This window comes from Castor canadensis, chromosome 4 (assembly GCF_047511655.1).
Source record: "Castor canadensis chromosome 4, mCasCan1.hap1v2, whole genome shotgun sequence".
NCBI lineage: Eukaryota > Metazoa > Chordata > Mammalia > Rodentia > Castoridae > Castor > Castor canadensis.
Genome location: NC_133389.1, coordinates 150,945,463 through 150,965,396, shown reverse-complemented (window position 1 = coordinate 150,965,396; position 19,934 = coordinate 150,945,463). Strand labels below are relative to the sequence as shown.

The following is a 19,934-nucleotide window of genomic DNA, read 5'->3' as shown; positions in this document are numbered from 1 at the left end:
TTTTTACTTTTACTGGGGTTTAAATGCAGGGCCTCATGTTTACTAGGCAGGTACTGTACCACTTGAGCCACTATGCCAGCCCTTTTTTAGGTTGGGTGTTTGCCTGGGTTGGCTTGGAATTTTTATACTCCTGATCTCTGCCTCCCACGTATCTAGGATTACAGCAGTGAGCCACTGGGGCCAGGCCTCTTCTAGTTTTGTTAATGGTGCCAATACGTTGACTATTTTGGTTCTTAAGAGGTTATTAAAGTGTCTGCTCAAGAAGCCATAAAGATAGCACAGATAGGGACATATACTGGTTGTCCACCTTGGGCCCAGTGTAGGCACTACAAAGATCAAGGCCCAGAATGTTCTATCTGCATAAGCTGACTGGTTCACACTGATTATGTTAGTGACTGGGTGATTAACATTCTCTTTTCTGAATTAATTGGCAGCAAGTATAATTTCTAAGAAATTAAAATGTTAGTTATCACCTATTCTCTCCTGTTTATAAAGAAAGCAGTATAGTTTCTTATCTAGACCAAAGGTTGAATGGCAAACCACAGCCTTCTGGCTTTTTTGTACATGCTGAGTTGTTTACATGTTGTCTCTTATTCCTGGTCCTTTATAACAGCAGTATTGATTAGCTGTGATAAGAGACCAAATGGCCTACAAGCCCATTTACTGTCTTGCCTGTTAAGAAAAAATTTTCTAGCCAGGCACTAGTGGCTCATGCCTGTAATCCCCGCTACTTGGGAGGCCAAGATCCGGAGGATGGAGGATCGAGGATCAAGGCCAGCCCAGGCAAATAGTTTGAGAGAACCCATCTGCAAAATATGTACAGCAAAATTGACTGGTGGTGTATCTCAAGAGGTAGAGTGCCTGTTTTGTAAGCTCAAAGCCCTGAGTTCAAAGTCCTAGTCTCTACCCCCTAAAAAACAAAAATGAGTTATAGGCCAGCCTGGGTTATATAGTGATACCCTGTCTCACAAAAGTAAGGGATGTATACATAGCTCGGTGGTAGTGTTTGCCTAGCATGTGCAAAATCCTGTGTTTGAACCCCAACAGCACAAAAAAAGGAAAAAAAAATCAATTTTGAGAAGTTACATCCGTCATCAGCTTTACCCTACAATATTTGCATCTATACAGGGTTGATGATCTACATTGCCCTCTTGCCCAAATATGCACTTTAATCTTTAGAAGTATGAGGCAGGCCATTAAAATTATACTTCATAATAGCTGGATTTGTTTTCTTTTTGGCAGTATTGGGCTTTGAACTTGGGCCTCCAAGCACTCTACCACTGAACTATATCCCCAGTCCCCATATATGGTGATTTCAAATTTAGTGATTTCCACTAAATTTAGAAGGAATAAATGAGGATTTTTTTTTTAAGTGACAAAGTAAAGGAGGTGTAGAGACAGGATCAAGTGATTGTTATTGTTCAAAGATTGTTACTGATACTCTTCTCCCTTCTCCATATCTTCCAATTTCCCCTTGTAAAAGGGCAAAATCACAACAAATCTAGTTACAGATCTAATTGGCCTTTATTCAAAATTTAAGAATTATTAACCTGGCACTGGTGGCTCACACCTGTAATCCTAGCTACTGAGGAGGCAGAGAGCAGGAGGATTGGGGACTCTATCTCGAAAAAAAGGGCTGGTGGAGTGGCTCAAGGTGTATGCTCTGAGTTCAAACCCCAGCACTGCAAAGAAAAAAAAATTGTGAAAACTTCCATTCTACAAAAAGAACTCTCATTGGGCAATAAGAAAATAGTGGCAATAGGGAAATAGTCCAGTTGTGAGGTGGGAACAAGAAAATAGCTAAAAGGTTGATTGGTTAACCTGAGGTTACTCTCTCAGGGTTAAAACAAGCTATACTTCCCTATTACCCAAACTCAGGTAGACTGAAATACCCTGTTCTCAAAATAACTAGTAAGTTTTTTGATCTGTTTTACTGGACTCATGAGGGTTTGTTTACCTCTCTAAAGCCTATATTAGGAAACCAAGAGTAGGTGGGAAGAAAACCAGTTTGAACAGGGGCAGCACCCTATAGGATAGGGCAAAGGCATGTCCCCAAAACAGACCATCTTAGGGAGCTCACTCTTATTGGGAGAAAAGGAAGTGTAGGGGACTGTGGACAGGAAAGCTATGTGCTGAACAGGGTCTTGTTATCCAGTCTGTTTTCTCTGCTGGAATATCCTTGAGATAGTAATGAATTTTCATCTTCTAGGCCAGTCCTTATAAGTCCTTAGATGAACACACTATTTGTCTACAAGTTAAACATTATTCTACCTTTAATTTAAAAAGACTAACAAATCCTTGGCCCACATGTCATGTTATATGAAGTGTGTAATATCCCAGGCTCTGAAAAGTAAACACAGATTACTGATTAGAAAGTCTTAGGATCAGTGTTTATCTAATTCCTTTTCCTGCAATAGTTGACTCCATTAGTTACTGTATTAGTCATTCAAAAGTGGTTTTCCTTAGCATTAACAACACTGGGCAAATGGAGAAATAAAGCAGCTTTACCAGGGACAATTTGCAAAGTAGAGTCAATGTAAAGTAGGTTGGCAAGACCCAATGGTGTTGCCATTGCTGTCAGTTTTATGATTTGCCATTTAGCCTAAATGACTATTTTGGTTTGGTTTGGTCTGATAGGCCTCTTGCAGGAACTCAGTCCAAAACAATGTCCACTCATTTTTCTTTAGCACACTTTTACAGTTCACTTTGCCTCAACACTGCAGAGGACTCCCTTAAGATGAACTACTGCTTAAATGATTAAAGCTCCCATTTCCCACCTCCAGGTTCCTGTTCACTCATTTCTTCAACTTGTAAAACCTTGGAGTAATCTTTCCTATACACTTTCAGTACATGTGATCCCTGCCATTTAAAACCAGTTTTAAATAGGTCACAGACTTAGCAAAAGCCCAAACCAATTACTAACTCAGAGCTATTTGATAATGGTGTAGTACGTTTAAAGCTTTGTTTTAATGGCCATGCAACATGTACTTAGAAACTGCTTTTGCAAAAGAGCACTGACTCTTTGCTTGGGCTTAGGAAAAAGCTTGGCATCTCTGTCTTTTCTCTGAGCCACTCATCTTGAAATCCAGGAAGGACAGGACTGATCTATAATAACTTTACAAGGAGGGATGGAGGAAACTGCCCCCCAAGAAAAGAAGAGACCACCTGACCACCAGGGAGACTACAATGACTGGCTTATCTTGACCAGGCATCTGCCCTTGGGTGGTGACAGGTGCCTGGAAGCCCTCACCAAACTAAGCCATGCCTTCACTGGGACTATTAAACCAGGCATGCCTCTCACCCTTGTCCTAATTCTTTCTCTGCTTAAACCTAAAGCCCATGTTTACGCTCCCAAGATGGACTTTAGTGCTTGCTTTGCATCCTCCCTCGCAGGCAATGAGTAATAAACCTTTGTCAGCTTTGGTCGGGTCTTTTCTGTCAGATTTTAACTAGTAGTAACCTCCTTACTCGCTTCCCAAACGCTCGTTTCATGGACTCAGCTTAATATGATAAAAGTTTATATTATGAACAAAGGGTGTTATCCTCAGCTGGGTAGGGGCAAGAATTCCGCTAGACATCCTGGTTCCGGAGCTGATAACCAAAAAGTTGTTGCTTCCCTGAAATTTTAAAAACGACTTTGTTCCCAAAGCCTCCTGCTGATAAGCCAACTACGTAGACTGTGAACCCCAAACCTGCCCAATCAACGGGCAGGGGAGGGACAGCATGGTGTCAGGTTAAAACCCCTGCGGACTTCCCACCCAGGGTGCTTGCTTCCCAGACTCTCTGGTGTGCAAACCTCATGCAGAAGTAAAGTTTGCCTTGCCCACTGACTTCTGGGTAATGTCGTCTCTCTTGTAATATCCCAGTATCTTGAAGATATTTCTAACATCTGCTCTTCAATACTACTGTTCCACGTGGCATAGAGGGATAAGTGGCAGAACTGGCAGGGGGAAATTCCTACACTTGGGCCTGGGGCCTAAAACTTGGTTTTAGTCGCAAGTAGGATTTCTCTCACGTTTTCTCGTCCCTAACATACACGGATTCAGTTTCCAGTGAGCGTGGAGGAAACCCTTGTCCACAATAGCTGCACTGTTTTCTCGGATTCTGCAGGAGCCATGGTCAAAACAGCCACCGGCACCCACCAGCTTCCTTCTTTCCGCAGGGTTCCCTCAGTTCGCGAGCGCGGCTGCGCGCGCACAGGGCTGCGCGCGCACAGGGCGGGCTGCGCGCCGGCCCCGCCCCCGGGCGGAGACGCGCTGCGACGTCAGCAGTGTTTTTCGCGAGTCGCGCCGCTGGGCTGTCAGCTCCATTTTGCTGTGGTGCCCTTGCCGTGAGTTGTGCGCTTCGGAAGGCCGCGTCCAGGTTTCGTCTCCCTGGGGTTGGAGTCTTAGCAGGACGGTAAGGTGCAGCAGGGAGCAGCTTCGGGTCCCTTTTTGTGCCTGGCGCTGTCTAATGCTTGCCTGCCTTTGCTAGCTGTTGTCGGGCCCTGCGCTGCCGCCTCCACGCACCGCGAGCGTTGCAAAGGCGGCGCGCTTGCCGGCCCCGCCGAGCCCCGCCGGCGAGCCCGTGGGGACGGGTTCGACGCGCGGGGCGCTCAGCCCACTGGCGGCCGGGCCGGGCGCCATGTTGTCGGCCACCGAGCTCTAAGATGGCGGCGGGGCGGGTGCCAAAGGCGCTGCGGCCTGTAGGGGCGGTGTTGGCGCGGATTCTGGAATGTTCGCAAACACCTTGGCTGGGGGAGGGAGCGCGCTTCCTGTCGGCCGGGCTCACCCATGGAGTGGCTGGGACTACAGGTGCGCCCCACCCGCCCAGCCGACCCGGATAACCACTGGAGCGCCCCGGCGTTGTGAGGGCAGTTGAGGAAAAGCATTTGGGTCGGAGCTGGTTCCTAATACTCGTTTTCCTGGGGACAGGACAGGGGTCAAATTTTACCAGAATTAGTAAGCTCCCTCTCCTCTCTTCTCCCGTTTCCAACAAATCTGGGCGTGACGTGGACCTTGCAGAATACCTATGAGTAAAGTAGTGAAGTCATTTATCCTTGATTTCACATCAGATGACAACAGTTTCTGAACTTGAAACTACGGTGGATTCACTTTTAACTGGCAAAGTCTTGTCGTTCGTGTAGATGAGGCACTCAAAGAGAACCTACTGCCCGGACTGGGATGAAAAAGACTGGGATCGTGGAAAATGGAGAAGCAGCAGCAGTCATAAAAGAAAGAAGCGATCGCACAGCAGTGCTCGGGAGCACAAGCGCTGCAGATACAATCCCTCTAAGACATCGGATAGGTAAGACGGGTCAGGCGTCTCAGTGTAAAGATAGATGTGAGCCTGGGTACAGCTCAGAGGTAAAATGCTTGCCTAGCAAAGCGGGAGGCCCTGGGTTCCATCCCCAGAACTGCCAAAAAAACTAGTACCACTTAAGTAATTGTGATGGTCATAACTTTGTTTCCCATGAGAGAGTGTGTGAAAATGGTGTGCTTGGGGAACTGAGGCATAAACTCTTCACAAGCACTTAAGTGCTTTTTTGGGTCAGTTCTGGGATTTGAACTTGGGGCCTGGCACTTACTAGGCAGACTCTTGTTTTGTTTTTCAGATAGGGTCTTGCTTTATTGCCTTGGGCCAGCCTCAGAACAGCATCCTACGGCCTCTCCCTTCGCTGGGATCATCCATGCAATGCCACTACATCCTGTCTATTGTCTATTGTTTGAGATGGGGTCTTCCTATTTTTGCCCTGACTGGCATCAAACTCATCTTTCTACGGATCTCCCCAGTAGCTAGGATTACCTGCAGGGTGGTAGAGCACCTGCTTTGTATGCAAAGGCCTTGGAGGTCATTCCCCAACCCTAAAATAAAAAAGAGAGTTACTGAGAGCTTGGCGATGGCAATGGATGATACTATTATTAAACAAAAGAAATAATTTTTCTTCTCTAGCTATTACTTGGAAAGCAGATCTATCATTGAGAAAGAGTATCATAGTCGGCGCTACATTGATGAGTACCGAAATGACTACAGTCAAGGGTGTGAACCAGGACATGGCCATGGAGACCATGAAAGCAGATATCAGAACCATAGTAGCAAGTCCTCTGGCAGAAGTGGAGGAAGTAGTTATAAAAGAAAACACAGAACTTCACATCATCGCTCACATGGGGTATGAGTACTTTTAAAATATTTTGGAAGTTTTATTTTTCATGTGAAAAAGGAAAACTTGCATTTGTGTTTATTTGAAAAATTCTGTTTAAGATAAAGTCATCTCAACTTTAACTTGCAGCATTCTTTCTGTGTTTGTATATTAGATAGGTAATTCATGAAACAGTACATAATTCTGTAAAAATAGATTTTAATTTACTGGTTGGCTATTAATTGTCACTCTGAATAGTAGAGCTTAGTAAAAATGATTACAAGATATACTGAAAGGTTTTCTTAATGGTTCAAGAAATCTGACTTAGTACAAAAGCATTATCACAAAAAACAGGACAGTAATTTTTATGTTTGTATGATTGAGGATTAGTTATGTCTTTTTGTTCTAACAAAGCATGTTCTCTAATCCTTTTTTCATTAAGCAAACTACAACAGATTTGAACTTTGTGGGTTATGTATTAATTTTGAAATCAGCTCAGATGACTTTTTAAATGCTATAGTATACCAAATCTTTTTTCTTCCCCAAATTAGGAATGTGATTTTATTTACTGTCTTAATATTTGTTTTCTTACATTAGCTAGGAAATTTTAATTTGGCCACAGTCTACTTTGACAAGTAAATATTACATCTACAATTTGCAGCATTAAATTAGGACACGAGAAACTTAAAATTATGTTTCAGTGAATGCTACAGCTAAGCATTTTTTTTTTTTAAGAAAAACAATTGTATTTATGTTTTGTTGCCTTACCACTTTGAGTATCTTATCTGAAAATCTGTTCCTTGCCATGTTTTTCTCCTGTTAACATAAACTATGTGCCCTGTGAATTTCTGGGGACTGAATTTGAAATTGCTCCTGCCAACCGTTTGTGGCCTGGCGTGTATCTGAATGCCTGAATATCTCCCCGCTGAATGAATTTCGTATTCTGCCCTGAATTCACTCGGGTATATTGATTGGCTGGATGATCTTGGTGCCGCCCACTTGACGTTTCCAGAAGAGTCACCGAAGGAAAAGAACCAGGAGTGTAGAGGATGATGAGGAGGGTCACCTGATCTGTCAGAGTGGAGACGTACTAAGTGCAAGATGTATAGAATATTTTTCAACACTTATTAACTTTTCAGATAACATTATATATAGATTAAGATTGCAGGGATTTGAAAATCTTTTTTTCTTTCTCTATTTTTTGTTTTGTTTTATTTTGTTTTTCCATTCTTTTGGTGGGGGGATTGTGTTTTTGGTTCTTTAGAATTTTAATGTTTGTTATACAGAACTTCCAGAACAGTAAATGAAGTTAATGAAATTAGCCTAAGAATGAAATTAGACCTAAGAATAGTTGTATGTTTTTTGATGGTGTTGACCAATAAGATAAATACCTAGCAATAAGGAAATTTGTAGAATAATCTGCATTGATAGCATTTATTATAAGTGCATTGTTCCCACTTCTGGTGTGACAAAATTATTTCTCTTTTTTAGATGAAATTGTTGATACTTTAGGTGAAGGAGCTTTTGGGAAAGTCGTGGAATGCATCGATCTTAAAGCGTAAGTTTACTTGGATTACACTTGAAGTTGTTAGTATAGGATGTTTAGCTTATATCTTTATACCCTTCCAATCTGAATGTATGAAACACTCCCAGTTAAAGGTAAAGGTACTTGCCTTGCCTTTTGTCTTTTTTAAATGGCAGTGAATAGATAGGATATGCAGTGCAACTTTTGGACTGTGCTGTAATTCAAAAGACTTTGGGGTTAATCCACCAAAGGGTGGCAGGGTGTGTATGCTTGTATCCTTTTATTTTGAACAGGGTTTTGGTGTATAGTCCTGACTGGCGTTGAACTTGTAATCCTCCTGCCTCAGCCTTCTTCATATTTCAATTACGTGATGCCCTACCATAGTAGATTTTTGGTTTGTTTTGTTTTTTGGTGGTACTGGGGTTTGAACTCAGGGCTTCCTGTTTGCAAGGCAAGTCTCTACCACTTGAGCCACACCTCCAGCCCTAGGTTTTTTTTTATTTTGTTTTCTTTCTTTTTTGAGAAGTGTTTTTCTGATTTCCCACCGGGTATAGTTACAGATGTTTTGTTTTTAATTCTCCAGTCATTGGGTCAGTTTTCCAGTTTTCTTAGCTTTGGGTGGTTTTTGTTTTTTGACAGTACTGGGGTTTGAACTCAGCCTTGGTTTTATACCAGGGAACTTTGCTTACTCTCAATCTTTTCAGGTTAGTTACCCAGGAGTCTAAACTTTAAGTGTCATGGTTCTTCCTGATAACACAGCCAGGGCTGATAACTCTTTTAGATTGGTGTCATAAGTTAAATTATCTAGGCCCATCAAATTACTCATTAAAATTTCTCCCACCCACCCCAGTTCTAGAAATCACATGTGCTTACAGTGTTTAAGATGGTGTAAATTTTTCTTCTACCTTTTCTGTTCCCTTATTGATTTCCTCCCCCCCTTCTGAATTGCAAAACTTTTCTAAATGAGTTATTTGAGGAGGCTGCTTCCTGTTGGTAAAATTTTGAGACCTAGCACTCTTGCTACCACTATATTCCAACTTTTCTGATAACCTGGACCCAAAGGAAGATGAGATAGTTCAGTGTCACATACTGTAGGAAAAAATTATGTGTATGTTTGTTTTTTAGTCTTAGTTGGAATGCAAATTGAGGTAGTTAATGGGTCACACATTGTTTGGTCAAAGGACCAAATGGTAACTCATGTGGGTGGTGATCTGATGAAGTTTATGTTCAAGATGTTGGCATTACTGATAATACTGTAGTCTAAGGTCACTATAGTTGCTTACATTGACTTGTAATTACCCAAAAGATAAACATAAATTTAAGAAACAAACAGGATGGATCAGAGTAAAAGTAGTACAGTTTGATAAGAAACAGAAAACGAGTTGGTACCATATATATCATTATTTAATTTTGATTCTTTCTGACAGGGGAGGTAGACATGTAGCAGTAAAAATAGTTAAAAATGTGGATAGATACTGTGAAGCTGCTCGCTCAGAAATTCAAGTTCTGGAACATTTAAATACAACAGATCCCCACAGTACTTTGTAAGTATCAAATTAGTACTTGGAAAATAGCCTTAGGTAGATTTGAATTGTGAGAAGCTGAACTCAAGTTATTTTTCATGTGTTAATAGCCGCTGTGTCCAGATGTTGGAGTGGTTTGAGCATCATGGTCACATTTGCATTGTTTTTGAACTACTGGGACTTAGCACTTACGACTTCATTAAGGAAAATGGTTTTCTTCCATTTCGACTGGATCACATCAGGAAGATGGCATATCAGATATGCAGATCTGTGAATTGTAAGTTCAGATATCTTCCAAAACTTGAGTTTGAAATTAATGCCAGACTTAACTTGGATCTTTAAAAAAGGGAGCCTAGCGAGTCTGGGGATATAGCCCAATGGTTTAGCACATGAGATGTGGGTTGAGCCCCAGTATCACAAAAGAAAAAAGATAGGAACTAACACAAGACTTAGAAGCTTGGCTTGAGCATAGCCATAGCCCAGTAGTAGGGTGTCTGCCTTGTAGGCGCTGGTCCCTGGGTATGCATTTATGGTGGGAGGATTGGGAAGATGTTGGATGTTGGCCAAAGACTAGAAAACTTCAATTAATACAGAGGAAAAGGCTCTAGTCATGTTGACTATAGTTGCTAATATACTATACAACTGGGAGTTTAGCTGGGTTTAACCCCCAGCACCAAAAAGTAATTATGTTACAGACTTCAAAATTGGTATGATTATTTCAAGTTTTATCACAAAAAAAGTATGTGAAGTATGTAAAAACTAATTTGCTTAGTTCAGCCATTTCACAGTGTACACATATTAAGCATGTAAACCATAAATCTAGGCAATTTTTGTCAGTTAAAAACTCACACCTGTAGTCCTAGCTATTCAGGAGGCAGAGATCAGGATATCAGTTTTAAGCAAGCCCAGGCAAATCATTTGAGACCCTATCTTGAAAATACCTAACAACAAAAAAGACGGCTGGTGGAGTGACTCAAGTGGTAGAGGACCAGCCTAGCAAGTGTGAAGGCCTGAGTTCAAACCCTAGTACTGCCAAAAATAAGTAAAATGGGGAGCAGGATGCAGCATTGCACCTGTAGTTCCAGGTACTTGGTAGACTGAGGCAGGCAGATCACTGGAGCCCAGGAGTTCTGGCTTAGCTGGGTGACGTACTGAAACCTGACTCAAAAAAATTTTAAAAAGTGAAAAGGGAATAGTGTATTAAAGCAGGGTGCTACTCAGGAGGATCCATCCACAAGGAAAGCCTGGATTATATAGACCCTGTCTCAAAAAAAAAAGTAGATAGGAAATAAGATTTAGTTGATTACAAGCTCTTGGTCCATAATGTGTAATTAGTTGTAAGTGGACTTTGGTAAGTTTTTCAAGACAGGGTCTCATTGTAGCCAAGGCTGGCCTCAAACATTATCCTTCTCCCTCTGCCTCATGAGTTGTTGGGATTACAGCCATGTAGCACTTGTGGAATTTTTCAGGAGGGTAGCAGGCTTTAGTACCTGGTGATTTTCTACAAGATTGATGTTACTAGGGGAGCATCAAGAGGTGTTCATTTGTAGGATTTTGGGAGTTGCTTTGTTTCTTGGTCTTTTGAGACCGGGTTCTCACTGTGCAGCCAGCCTGGCGATCTTTGTGCCTTTGCCTCCCAAGAGGTGGGCACTACCATGCCTGGTCCTTTTTTTATTTTATTTTCAGTTTGCAGCAATCTTTTCTGTTTCATTTTTCAGTTTTGCACAGTAATAAATTGACTCATACAGACTTAAAGCCTGAAAACATCTTGTTTGTACAGTCTGACTACACAGAGGCATATAATCCCAAAATGGTAAGTTTTCAATTATCTTCAGAGTTCTCAAATGAATAATTTATGATTTAGTATTTTGTCTTCATAACCATCATTTATGATTTTCAGAAACGAGATGAACGTACCCTGATAAATCCAGATATTAAAGTTGTAGACTTTGGAAGTGCAACATATGACGACGAACATCACAGTACATTGGTATCTACAAGACATTACAGAGCACCTGAAGTTATTTTAGGTTAGTATTTACTAAGTAGGCGTTGAAAAACCTACATTTCTTTATGGTTTTGTTTTGGGTTTTTTTTTTTTTGGCAGTACTGGGGTTTGACCTCAGGGCCTCATACTTGCTAGGCAGGCACTGAACCACTTAATCCACTCCACCAGCCCAATACAATTATTTAATATATATTGTATCCCAGAGACTTAGCTTTATTTTATAGATTAGGACATTGAGGCTTAGAATACAGAATTTTCCCAAAGTGGAGCTAGAGTTCAGACTTTAACCCAGATGTCTCCAAAGCCCCTTATTTTTTGGCAGTACTGGAGTTGGAAGTTACGGCCTCAAAATTACTGTGCAGGCACTATCATTTGAGCCATGTCTGTAGCGATTAATTCTTAATCTGCAGCACTACTGTGTTGCATTTAACTTTGATTCCTTTAGGACTCCTCCCAGTTCGTGCATTATATGTTCAAGAAAGTGTTCTTGTTAACTTTTATTAATTAAGAAATACTGATGTTTTCTACCTAACACTGTGCTTTGGTTTGCAGCCCTAGGGTGGTCCCAACCATGTGATGTGTGGAGTATAGGCTGTATTCTTATTGAGTACTATCTTGGATTTACAGTATTTCCAGTAAGTGACAATAATCTGTTTCAGTGACTTTCCACAATAAAAGTGCCCTACGTGAATGAATGCTTTAAAAGTGTATACATTTCCGTAGCTTTTTTTTTTCTCACAGATTATTCATTATAGATGAGCATAAAGAAATAAAAATTACATAATTTTTTAATGCAAGATTTAATAGTTTTTGTTGTCCTCAATTTGCTGAGAAATGGGTCATCTTGACAGTTGCTTTCCTTGTGACTCTTAATCACCTGTGCCCTAGAAAGTTAGCACTGCTTTTGCATGAGAATGAAACACAGTGCATAAGCAGAGTGAGTTATTAACAAGTTGTTTTTATTTTTACTTCAGACACATGATAGTAAGGAGCACTTAGCAATGATGGAAAGGATTCTTGGACCTCTACCAAAACATATGATACAGAAAACCAGGTATGTTAGTGTCATCTTTGGTACTACTTAGTTCTGTGTTCTGATTAGAATTTTATAATAAACTGTACATGGTGGTGCACACTTGTTATTCCAGCACTGGGCAGCTGACCCAGAGGATTGAGAGTTGCAAACCAGCTTAGGGTACATAGTGAAACACTCTCAAAGATAAAAAGGATTTTTACGCAACTAGTGCTTCTTGAGTTTAAGTAGATAGGAAATGGATAGCTTACTTTTGCTGCCTTTTAACTTTCTAGAAAAGCATTGTTCTTTAACCTAAAAAAATAATTGATGCAACCAGTCACCTTTGCTAGGTGTTTTAAGCATTAGGTGTCAACATTATAAACATGAATGGATATTGACTTGTTTTTAGGAAACGTAAATATTTTCATCATGACCAGTTAGATTGGGATGAACACAGTTCTGCTGGCAGATATGTTTCACGGCGCTGTAAGCCTCTGAAGGTAAGCCTGGGTGGGTTATTGCTTAAATGATTTAAGACCTTGAGTTGTACCCTCTGGTTTGTTTGTTTTTTTTAGGGGTGGTTTTTTGGTCCCGGGTATTGAACCTAGGACGTTGCGTTCACCTGATAAGCTCTAACCCCCCAGTTCCCTTCTGTTTTTGTGATGGAGAAATAAAATATAGTAAATGATGGTAGGAAAGCCTATGGAATGTTATTTCTCTTTTCTTTTCAGGAATTTATGCTTTCTCAGGATGCTGAACATGAGCTTCTCTTTGACCTCATTCAAAAGATGTTGGAATATGATCCAGTCAGAAGAATTACTGTCAAAGAAGCCTTAAAGCATCCTTTTTTTCAGCCACTAAAAAAAGCTACATAGATGTATGATTATATAGTTCTCTTAAAGAGATCTTACAGACTGTATCAGTCTAATTTTTAAATACTAAGTTATTTTGTATAGCTTTGTAAATTAAATTTTGTATTGCCATGTTTGTTTTGTTTGGATGATTTGATACGTTAGTACATAGCTCAGTAAAGTAACAAATGTCTTTCAGTAATTATAAAATGATTTACTCAGAATAAACCTTTTGTGCTTATGAAATTTATATGAATCTGTACAATTTGGTTTTGGCACTGTTTTTCTTCCATTTCAGTGGATTGTGAAAATTTGCACTTAGGCCTTCCTTCTCTAAGATAATGAAACCAAATTAAAGGTCACAAAGAAATAGAAGTTAGCCAAGAAAGTTTTGTTCTCTATTCCTGTTAAAAGTATAGTATGGCTATTTGGGGGTCTGCCTGAGTGGGATTCTACCAATGACTTCAGATCCTCTGTTCCTTCATGGTTAATAACTTGCAGAATCCTTTGCAGCCAAGTTTCTGAATAATCAAGGTACCTATAATGAGGCAATTTTTTTGTTTTATTTGTGCTTGATAATTGTGGCACCCCAAACCTTAGTCATTTTTTTTGGCTTTGGTGTGTACTTAAAAAAAGTGGGGGTGTAGGAGGGTACTGGGGATTGAACTCAGGGCCTTAGGCTTGCTAGGCAGATGTTCTGCCACTGAGCTGCTCTGTCAGCCACTTTCTGTATTTGGTATTTTTCAAGATAGGGTCTCACTAGGAGCCATAGTGCCTAGCCTTTATTATAGGTATATTTACAACATTGTTTCCGTGCTTGACTCTTACCTTATAAAACTAAGGATTATATTAGCTATTTCAAAGTCATACATGTTATTAAAAGAGAAAAATGGAACACAGCCTAATATCTACATGAGCTATTTCTTCTGGGACAAGGGCATACATATCCTATTTGGTACTCTGTTATTTCGATCCCATGCAATAATTTAGGTTGTAAGGTGGTTTTTTAGGAAGTGAGGTATGGTGTTGGAATTAGAACCCACGGCCCCACATACGCTAAGCACTCTGTAACCCAGCTCCAGTAGTTAATTACATTGGAGCCATGTACACCTATTAATACCAGCATTCAGGAGGCTGAGGCAAGATGGGAAGTTAAGAGGTCAGCCTGCTACACATAGCAAGACCCTGTCTCAAATTCTGGGCTGCAGATATAATTCAGTGGTAAAGTATCTGCCTAGCATGTGCAAGACCCTAGGTTCAATCCCCAGCACTGGAAAAATTTTCAATGTACAGATTTCCCTGAAATCTTTTAGGCCCTAAGTTAAGATGTGCAACCTGTAAAATGACAACCCTAACTGCCATAAATTGTATGCTATATTCATAATTCTAAATACCACATTAAATTTTGCCAAAAAAGGTTGGATAATACCTGTGTTACAATTCCTAGGGCTAGCCTATGATCTAGGTTATATGTCTGGCTTGAATCCCAGCTACTGGGGAGGTAAAAATTGCAGTTTGAGGCCAGTGCAGGTGAAAAGCAAGAGCCCCCCACCCCCACCCCATCTTAAGCTGTTATGATGGTGCATACCTGAAATCCCAGCTATGTAGGAGATTGACCTAAGAGGATAGCAGACAGTGGCCAACCCTGGGAACAAACTTAAGACCTTAGGTGAAATAAAAAAGGGCTGGTGGTATAGCTTCAGTGGTAGAGTACCTGCCTAGCAAGCACAAGTCCCTAAGTCCAGACCCCTATACTGCAAAAAAAAAGTCATTGGGTAATTCCAAGATCTGTCATTTCAGTATTGGTGTGAGTGAGTTGCTTTTTTGCAAACTGGGATTTTCTAGGTGTGACAAGTGATTTTTTTTTTCTTTTTGTTAATTGAAACTTGGACATTTAGGTTATGAGAAGGCCTTGGACACCCTGCTGACAAGAAACGTTCTGCTTAGTTATTGCCACCTGGGGTGGAGTTCCAGTCCAGAATCTCCACTCTGCTTCTGTTGACCCCTGCTGGGCAGGGGTGGGAGGTCTGGCCCCCACTCCCCCGACCTCTGCTACCGTGGAGGCTGGGAGGGGAAGAATTACCTCATTACTAGTTACTAGTTACTGCCCAAGTTCGGACTCTCCACTTGCCTTCCAGTGCCACATTCGGGTGGGGGTGTCTGGTTACCGGTGATGGGGACTGACAGTTGCAGCTTTCTTCTTGCCTCCCCCGCCCCACCTATTAGGGATTGGGGAATTTTACATCCTGATGAGGGCAGGAATCTAGGCTCTCCACACTGCTACAGGATGGGGTACAGCCATAGTTTTTGGGGCTATTTGGCTGGAGTAGAGCAGTCAGTGTCTGTAGTTTTCTTTCCTGGCTGCCTTTTTCCTGGTCCTTTGGCAGAGGTAACTAGAGTTTAAGCTCGGCCTCACACTTGCTGAGCCACTCCACCAGCCCTGTTTTGTGTTGGGTATTTTCAGGATAGGGTCTCTCAAACTAGTCATCCAAGCTGGCTTTGAGGCACAAGCCTCCTGATCTCTTTCCTCTGGAGTAGCTAGTGAATCTGCCTTTCTTTTTAGTAGGGTAGGACTGGAGTTTGAACTCAGTTTGCAAAGCAGGCACTCTACAGTTTGAACCACACCTCCAGTCCATTTTGCTCTGCATATTTTGGAGATGGGGGGGGTCTCATGAACTATTTCCCTGGGTTGACCTCAAGCCTCAATCCTCCAGATCTCAGCCTCCCAAGTAGCTAGGATTACAGGTGTGAGCTTCCAGTGCCTGGTTTACTGGTGCTTTTTTTCATCTTCACCTGTTGGTGTTTTCCAGATTGCCAGCTTCCCTGGCATCCAGTCGAGGATAGAAGAGGCAGAAAGAACCCAGAGAAGACACACTGCCATGTCATCCCTTGGATCCTGAGGACCCTAGATGTTCTGCCTTCTCTGCACCTTTCAGAGCCTTTATGCCCAGGGTTTTGTTTTTTTGTTTCATGGTACCAGGGATTGAACTTGGCCTCACATTTGCTAGGGAAGTACTCTACCACTTGAGCTATACCCCCAGTCCTTTTGCTCTTAAGTGTTCAGATAGGGTCTCGGACCAGCTTTGCTCAGGCTGGTCTCAAACCATGATACTCCTACCTCTGCCCCTGGAATTGGTGGGACAACAGATATGTACTACCATGCTCAGCTTGTTTTTTATAATAGGTCTTGCTACCTTTGCCCGGGTTGGCCTCTTAACAGATCCTCCTACCTCCAACTCTGGAATAGGTGGGATTACAGGTGTGTACCACTACACTCAGCTGTTTGTTTTTTGAGACAGGGTCTTTCTTGCCCAGGCTGGTCTCAAACTCCTGTAGCATCCAGAATAGCTGTGATTACAAGTGCACATCATTGCACCCAGAGACCTTTTTTTAATGGATAATCTACTTCCAACCCATTCTTACTCCTAAGTGTATACTCAGGTAATCTGCATTTGGGTTCTCCGTGGTCAGACCTTTATACAAGTAAGGGAGTGCAAGTAGCTTATTTGAGAGAGTAGTTTGAGTGCTGGTAGTTTATTTGGGATGTGATCCCATGAAACACCAGTGGTGGAGTGGGAGAAGTGAGACAGAGAAGGAAATATGGTTTAGTCTACAAGCAAGCACCACTGTTAAAATAACTGGGGGAAGGGCTTACTGGTACACCTTCTGCCTAGCATGCACGAGGCCCTAGGTCTGATCTCCAGCACTACAAACAAAAACCTTCCAACTAACTTCTGGCTACCTTATAAAAGTTCTCCCCTCATGACAATGTAGTAAAGCTTTGAACCATGTGCAGTCTGGTGCTGAATTATGAATACCTGCTCAACTTGGTTAAAATTTTTAACATGTCTTTTACCACCACTATGAGTAACTGGGGTTTAAAAACCACTGAAGAAGCTGGGCATGGTGGCACACCCGCCATCCAGCACTTGGGAGGCGGAGGCAGGAGTGATGTGCTTGAGGGAGCCTCAGCTACACAGTAAATAAAGCCACTTAGCAACTCTGAGAAACAATGCAGAACACATCTTAAAGTTATTTCATCTGAATCACTAATAGTTTTTATACACCGTCAATCACTGATTTACACTGCTCTGAATTGATACCAGGGATATTATTTCTTTGCACTTCCAGATAGTATATTCAGGAGAGTAGGCTCTGGCCAGCAAAGAAAGCCCTCAAGCAAAAAGATACGGGTGTCGGGAGAACTTGAACCTGTATGTACTATCATGGTAAAACCTGAAAAGATAAGGCAGCAACAACAGTCTACAACAGCCCACCCACTTAGGTCTTACATTAAACTTACTGTTCCATTATTGCTTGCTCTAGGTAGTTTTTTTTTTTTGTGGTACTGGGACTTGAACTCAGAGCCTACACCTTGAGCCACTCCAGCAACTCCCTTTTTTTGTGTGATTTTTTTTTTTTTCCCAGATAGGGTCTCACAAATTATTTGCTCCAGCTGGCACCTGGCATGTAACATTTTAAAAATACAAAGCCCCTTGATTTGTAACAGGATGAGCAAATGAAGCTATAGTCCCACAGCCACAATTGGTCCTTAAGTCAAGATTGCTAACACTTCCTCACCCTACTGGTCTAGAATGTCCGTCCTTAATGGGGTACTGTGATGCTGTACTACAGTTAAGAAATACAGGGGTGGTGAAATGGCTCAAGCAGTTAAGAGTACCTGCCTAGCAAGCCCTGAGTTCACGCCACAATGCTGCCAAAAAAAAAAAAAAAAAATTTGCTTAAGTTGTTCACACCTGTAATCCAGCTAATCAGGAGTGAAAATATCAGAGGTAGGTAGCATCAGAATTGAATTTTAGGACACCCAGTTGCTACTTGCCAGAGTTGAACTGTGGGAAAACCCCCACACATTTGGACACCAGAAGGGCTAGTTAATAGGTTTTCCTTATAGGAACAGACTTTCATCCCTCCAAGCTAATCAAATCCCTGCTCACCATGCCCATGTAAGGCTGACTGCTGAAATTACTCGTAACTGTCAAGGTATAGCTGTCTTAGGAGGGGCCCCAGTGAATCCTTTGAGCTCTAGAATAGTCTGACTTGCCCCTCATAAGTCAGCCAAATTCCCAACCTAATACATTTATTTGGGGAGTGGTTAACTAGGCATACAAAAAACAAACCTAAGTGACCAACCAAGCAGTAGTTGTAGTGGAATCCTTTCTGTGTCCCTGGTGCATGTTTCCTGTCCTTGGGAACAGAATTTTCTACTTCGAAAGTATCATAAGGGTTGCTAGAGTGGTGACAGGCCATTGTGCTTCCATTACTGTTCCCTAGACCCATGTACTTCACACAGGCTGGTATGGTTTCTGGTTCAAAGAACAGTTCATTACCCAGTGAATATCATTCCATAAACGTCATGGATCCGGGAACATAGTGGTTTGTGTTCATGAGACCCCATCTCCAAAATAACCACCGCAAAATGGACTGGAGATCTGGCTCAAGCTATAGAACACCTGCTTTTAAGTGTGAAGTCCTGAGTTCAAACCCCAAACACACCAAAAAAAAAAAAAAATCATGCAGGACCTTCTGGGGAAGACAGAAGTTTTAACTGCTAAACTACATTCATCTAGACTGTTCTAGCTAGTGTGTGAATAGATGAGGCAGGCAAAGTGGATCACTTAACTGGGTAAGGGGCAGGGGGCATGGCTCAAGGGGTAGAGTAGCCTGCCTAGCAAGGAAGCCCCAAGTTCAAATCCCAGTATCACCACCAAAAAAAAAAAAAAACAAAACAAGGTAAGATGCTGTGACTTTTATAAGACAAGTCATTTTCAAGTTGCAATGTTCAGGACTTGATTACATGCATGGGCTAAAGTTTTCTGGAGATTTAAACAGATCATTCTTTGAATGAACACCAGCATTTCTGAACACATGTAGATGAGCTTGAAGTATATGTGAGCCATACAAACACAAGAGGGAAAACAAAGGTCTAGGTCCAAGGGCTTAAAAGTACAACTGCCAACTGAACAGCCAGTTTTTCTCTACATTAACAAGGAGTTTCATGAAACTTTATTCAAGAGTAGACAAGAAGCAAGTTGCACAGCTGAACACAGACAATGAATGCAGCAATCTTACTGGCTTGGATGGCTCTACATGAGGTTATTAAGAGTGCCAAGAATTACCTGGGTAACCAGCTATCCAGTTTTTACTATTCAGCACTTGCCTTACCAGGCTTCATTATTCCAGACTGCAATGGAAATGAGGTGTTTACCAAGAACATCATTTATTCTTAAATTGTCAAGAGACGGCAGAACATCCTTTTAAAGTTAGAGGCTTCAATTAGGTCAGGTTATTTCTAACTTTACCTCTAAAAGTTACTTTTAAACACAGCATTCAGAAGTTCAGGCTATTTTTTTTTTCTTTTTGGTGGGACTGCATTTGAATTCAGGGCTTTGTACTTGCAAAGGAAGCACTCTGCAGCTTTAGCCACACCCCCAGTTCATTTTGCTCTGGTTATTTTGGAAATTATGGGCTTGAGCACTATTTGCTGAGGCTGTCCTTGAACTGAGATTGTCTCAGCCTCCCAAGTAGTTAGGATTCAGGTGTGAGCCTTGGTTCAGCTACAAGTTCAGCTTTTTAAAATGGTTTAAACTATTTTTGTCCTTAGCATTAATCAGTATGAACTGGTTCCTATTTTGTTTTGTACAGATTACTTTCACAGTGCTAGGAATCAAACCCAGGGACGTATGCTTGCTAGGCAAGTGGTCTACCACTGAGTTGCATCCCTATCCCCCTACTTAATGGGAATTCCCTGAGCTACAACAGCTCAATTATATTTGATAAATTTGTAGCACCTAAGAATTCATTTTACACAACCACAAACATATCAGTCTCTCTGACGGTCTATCAGGTAATCTCCCATCTCTAGGCACTGCACCC

General features: G+C 41.5%; 1 protein-coding gene across 1 annotated transcript; it reads left to right on the top strand.

Annotated features, from left to right (window-relative positions):
• Window positions 1-4,239: 4,239 nt before the first annotated feature.
• On the top strand, window positions 4,240-13,286 carry Clk1 (CDC like kinase 1). The gene is made up of 13 exons (XM_020166867.2): window positions 4,240-4,398; window positions 5,126-5,286; window positions 5,932-6,148; window positions 7,131-7,221; window positions 7,610-7,676; window positions 9,071-9,187; window positions 9,277-9,443; window positions 10,885-10,979; window positions 11,067-11,196; window positions 11,727-11,809; window positions 12,149-12,228; window positions 12,599-12,689; window positions 12,921-13,286. Exons 2-13 carry the CDS (start codon window positions 5,126-5,128, stop codon window positions 13,062-13,064), a joined length of 1,443 nt encoding a protein of 480 aa, XP_020022456.2. The 5' UTR covers window positions 4,240-4,398; the 3' UTR covers window positions 13,065-13,286.
• Window positions 13,287-19,934: the final 6,648 nt, after the last annotated feature.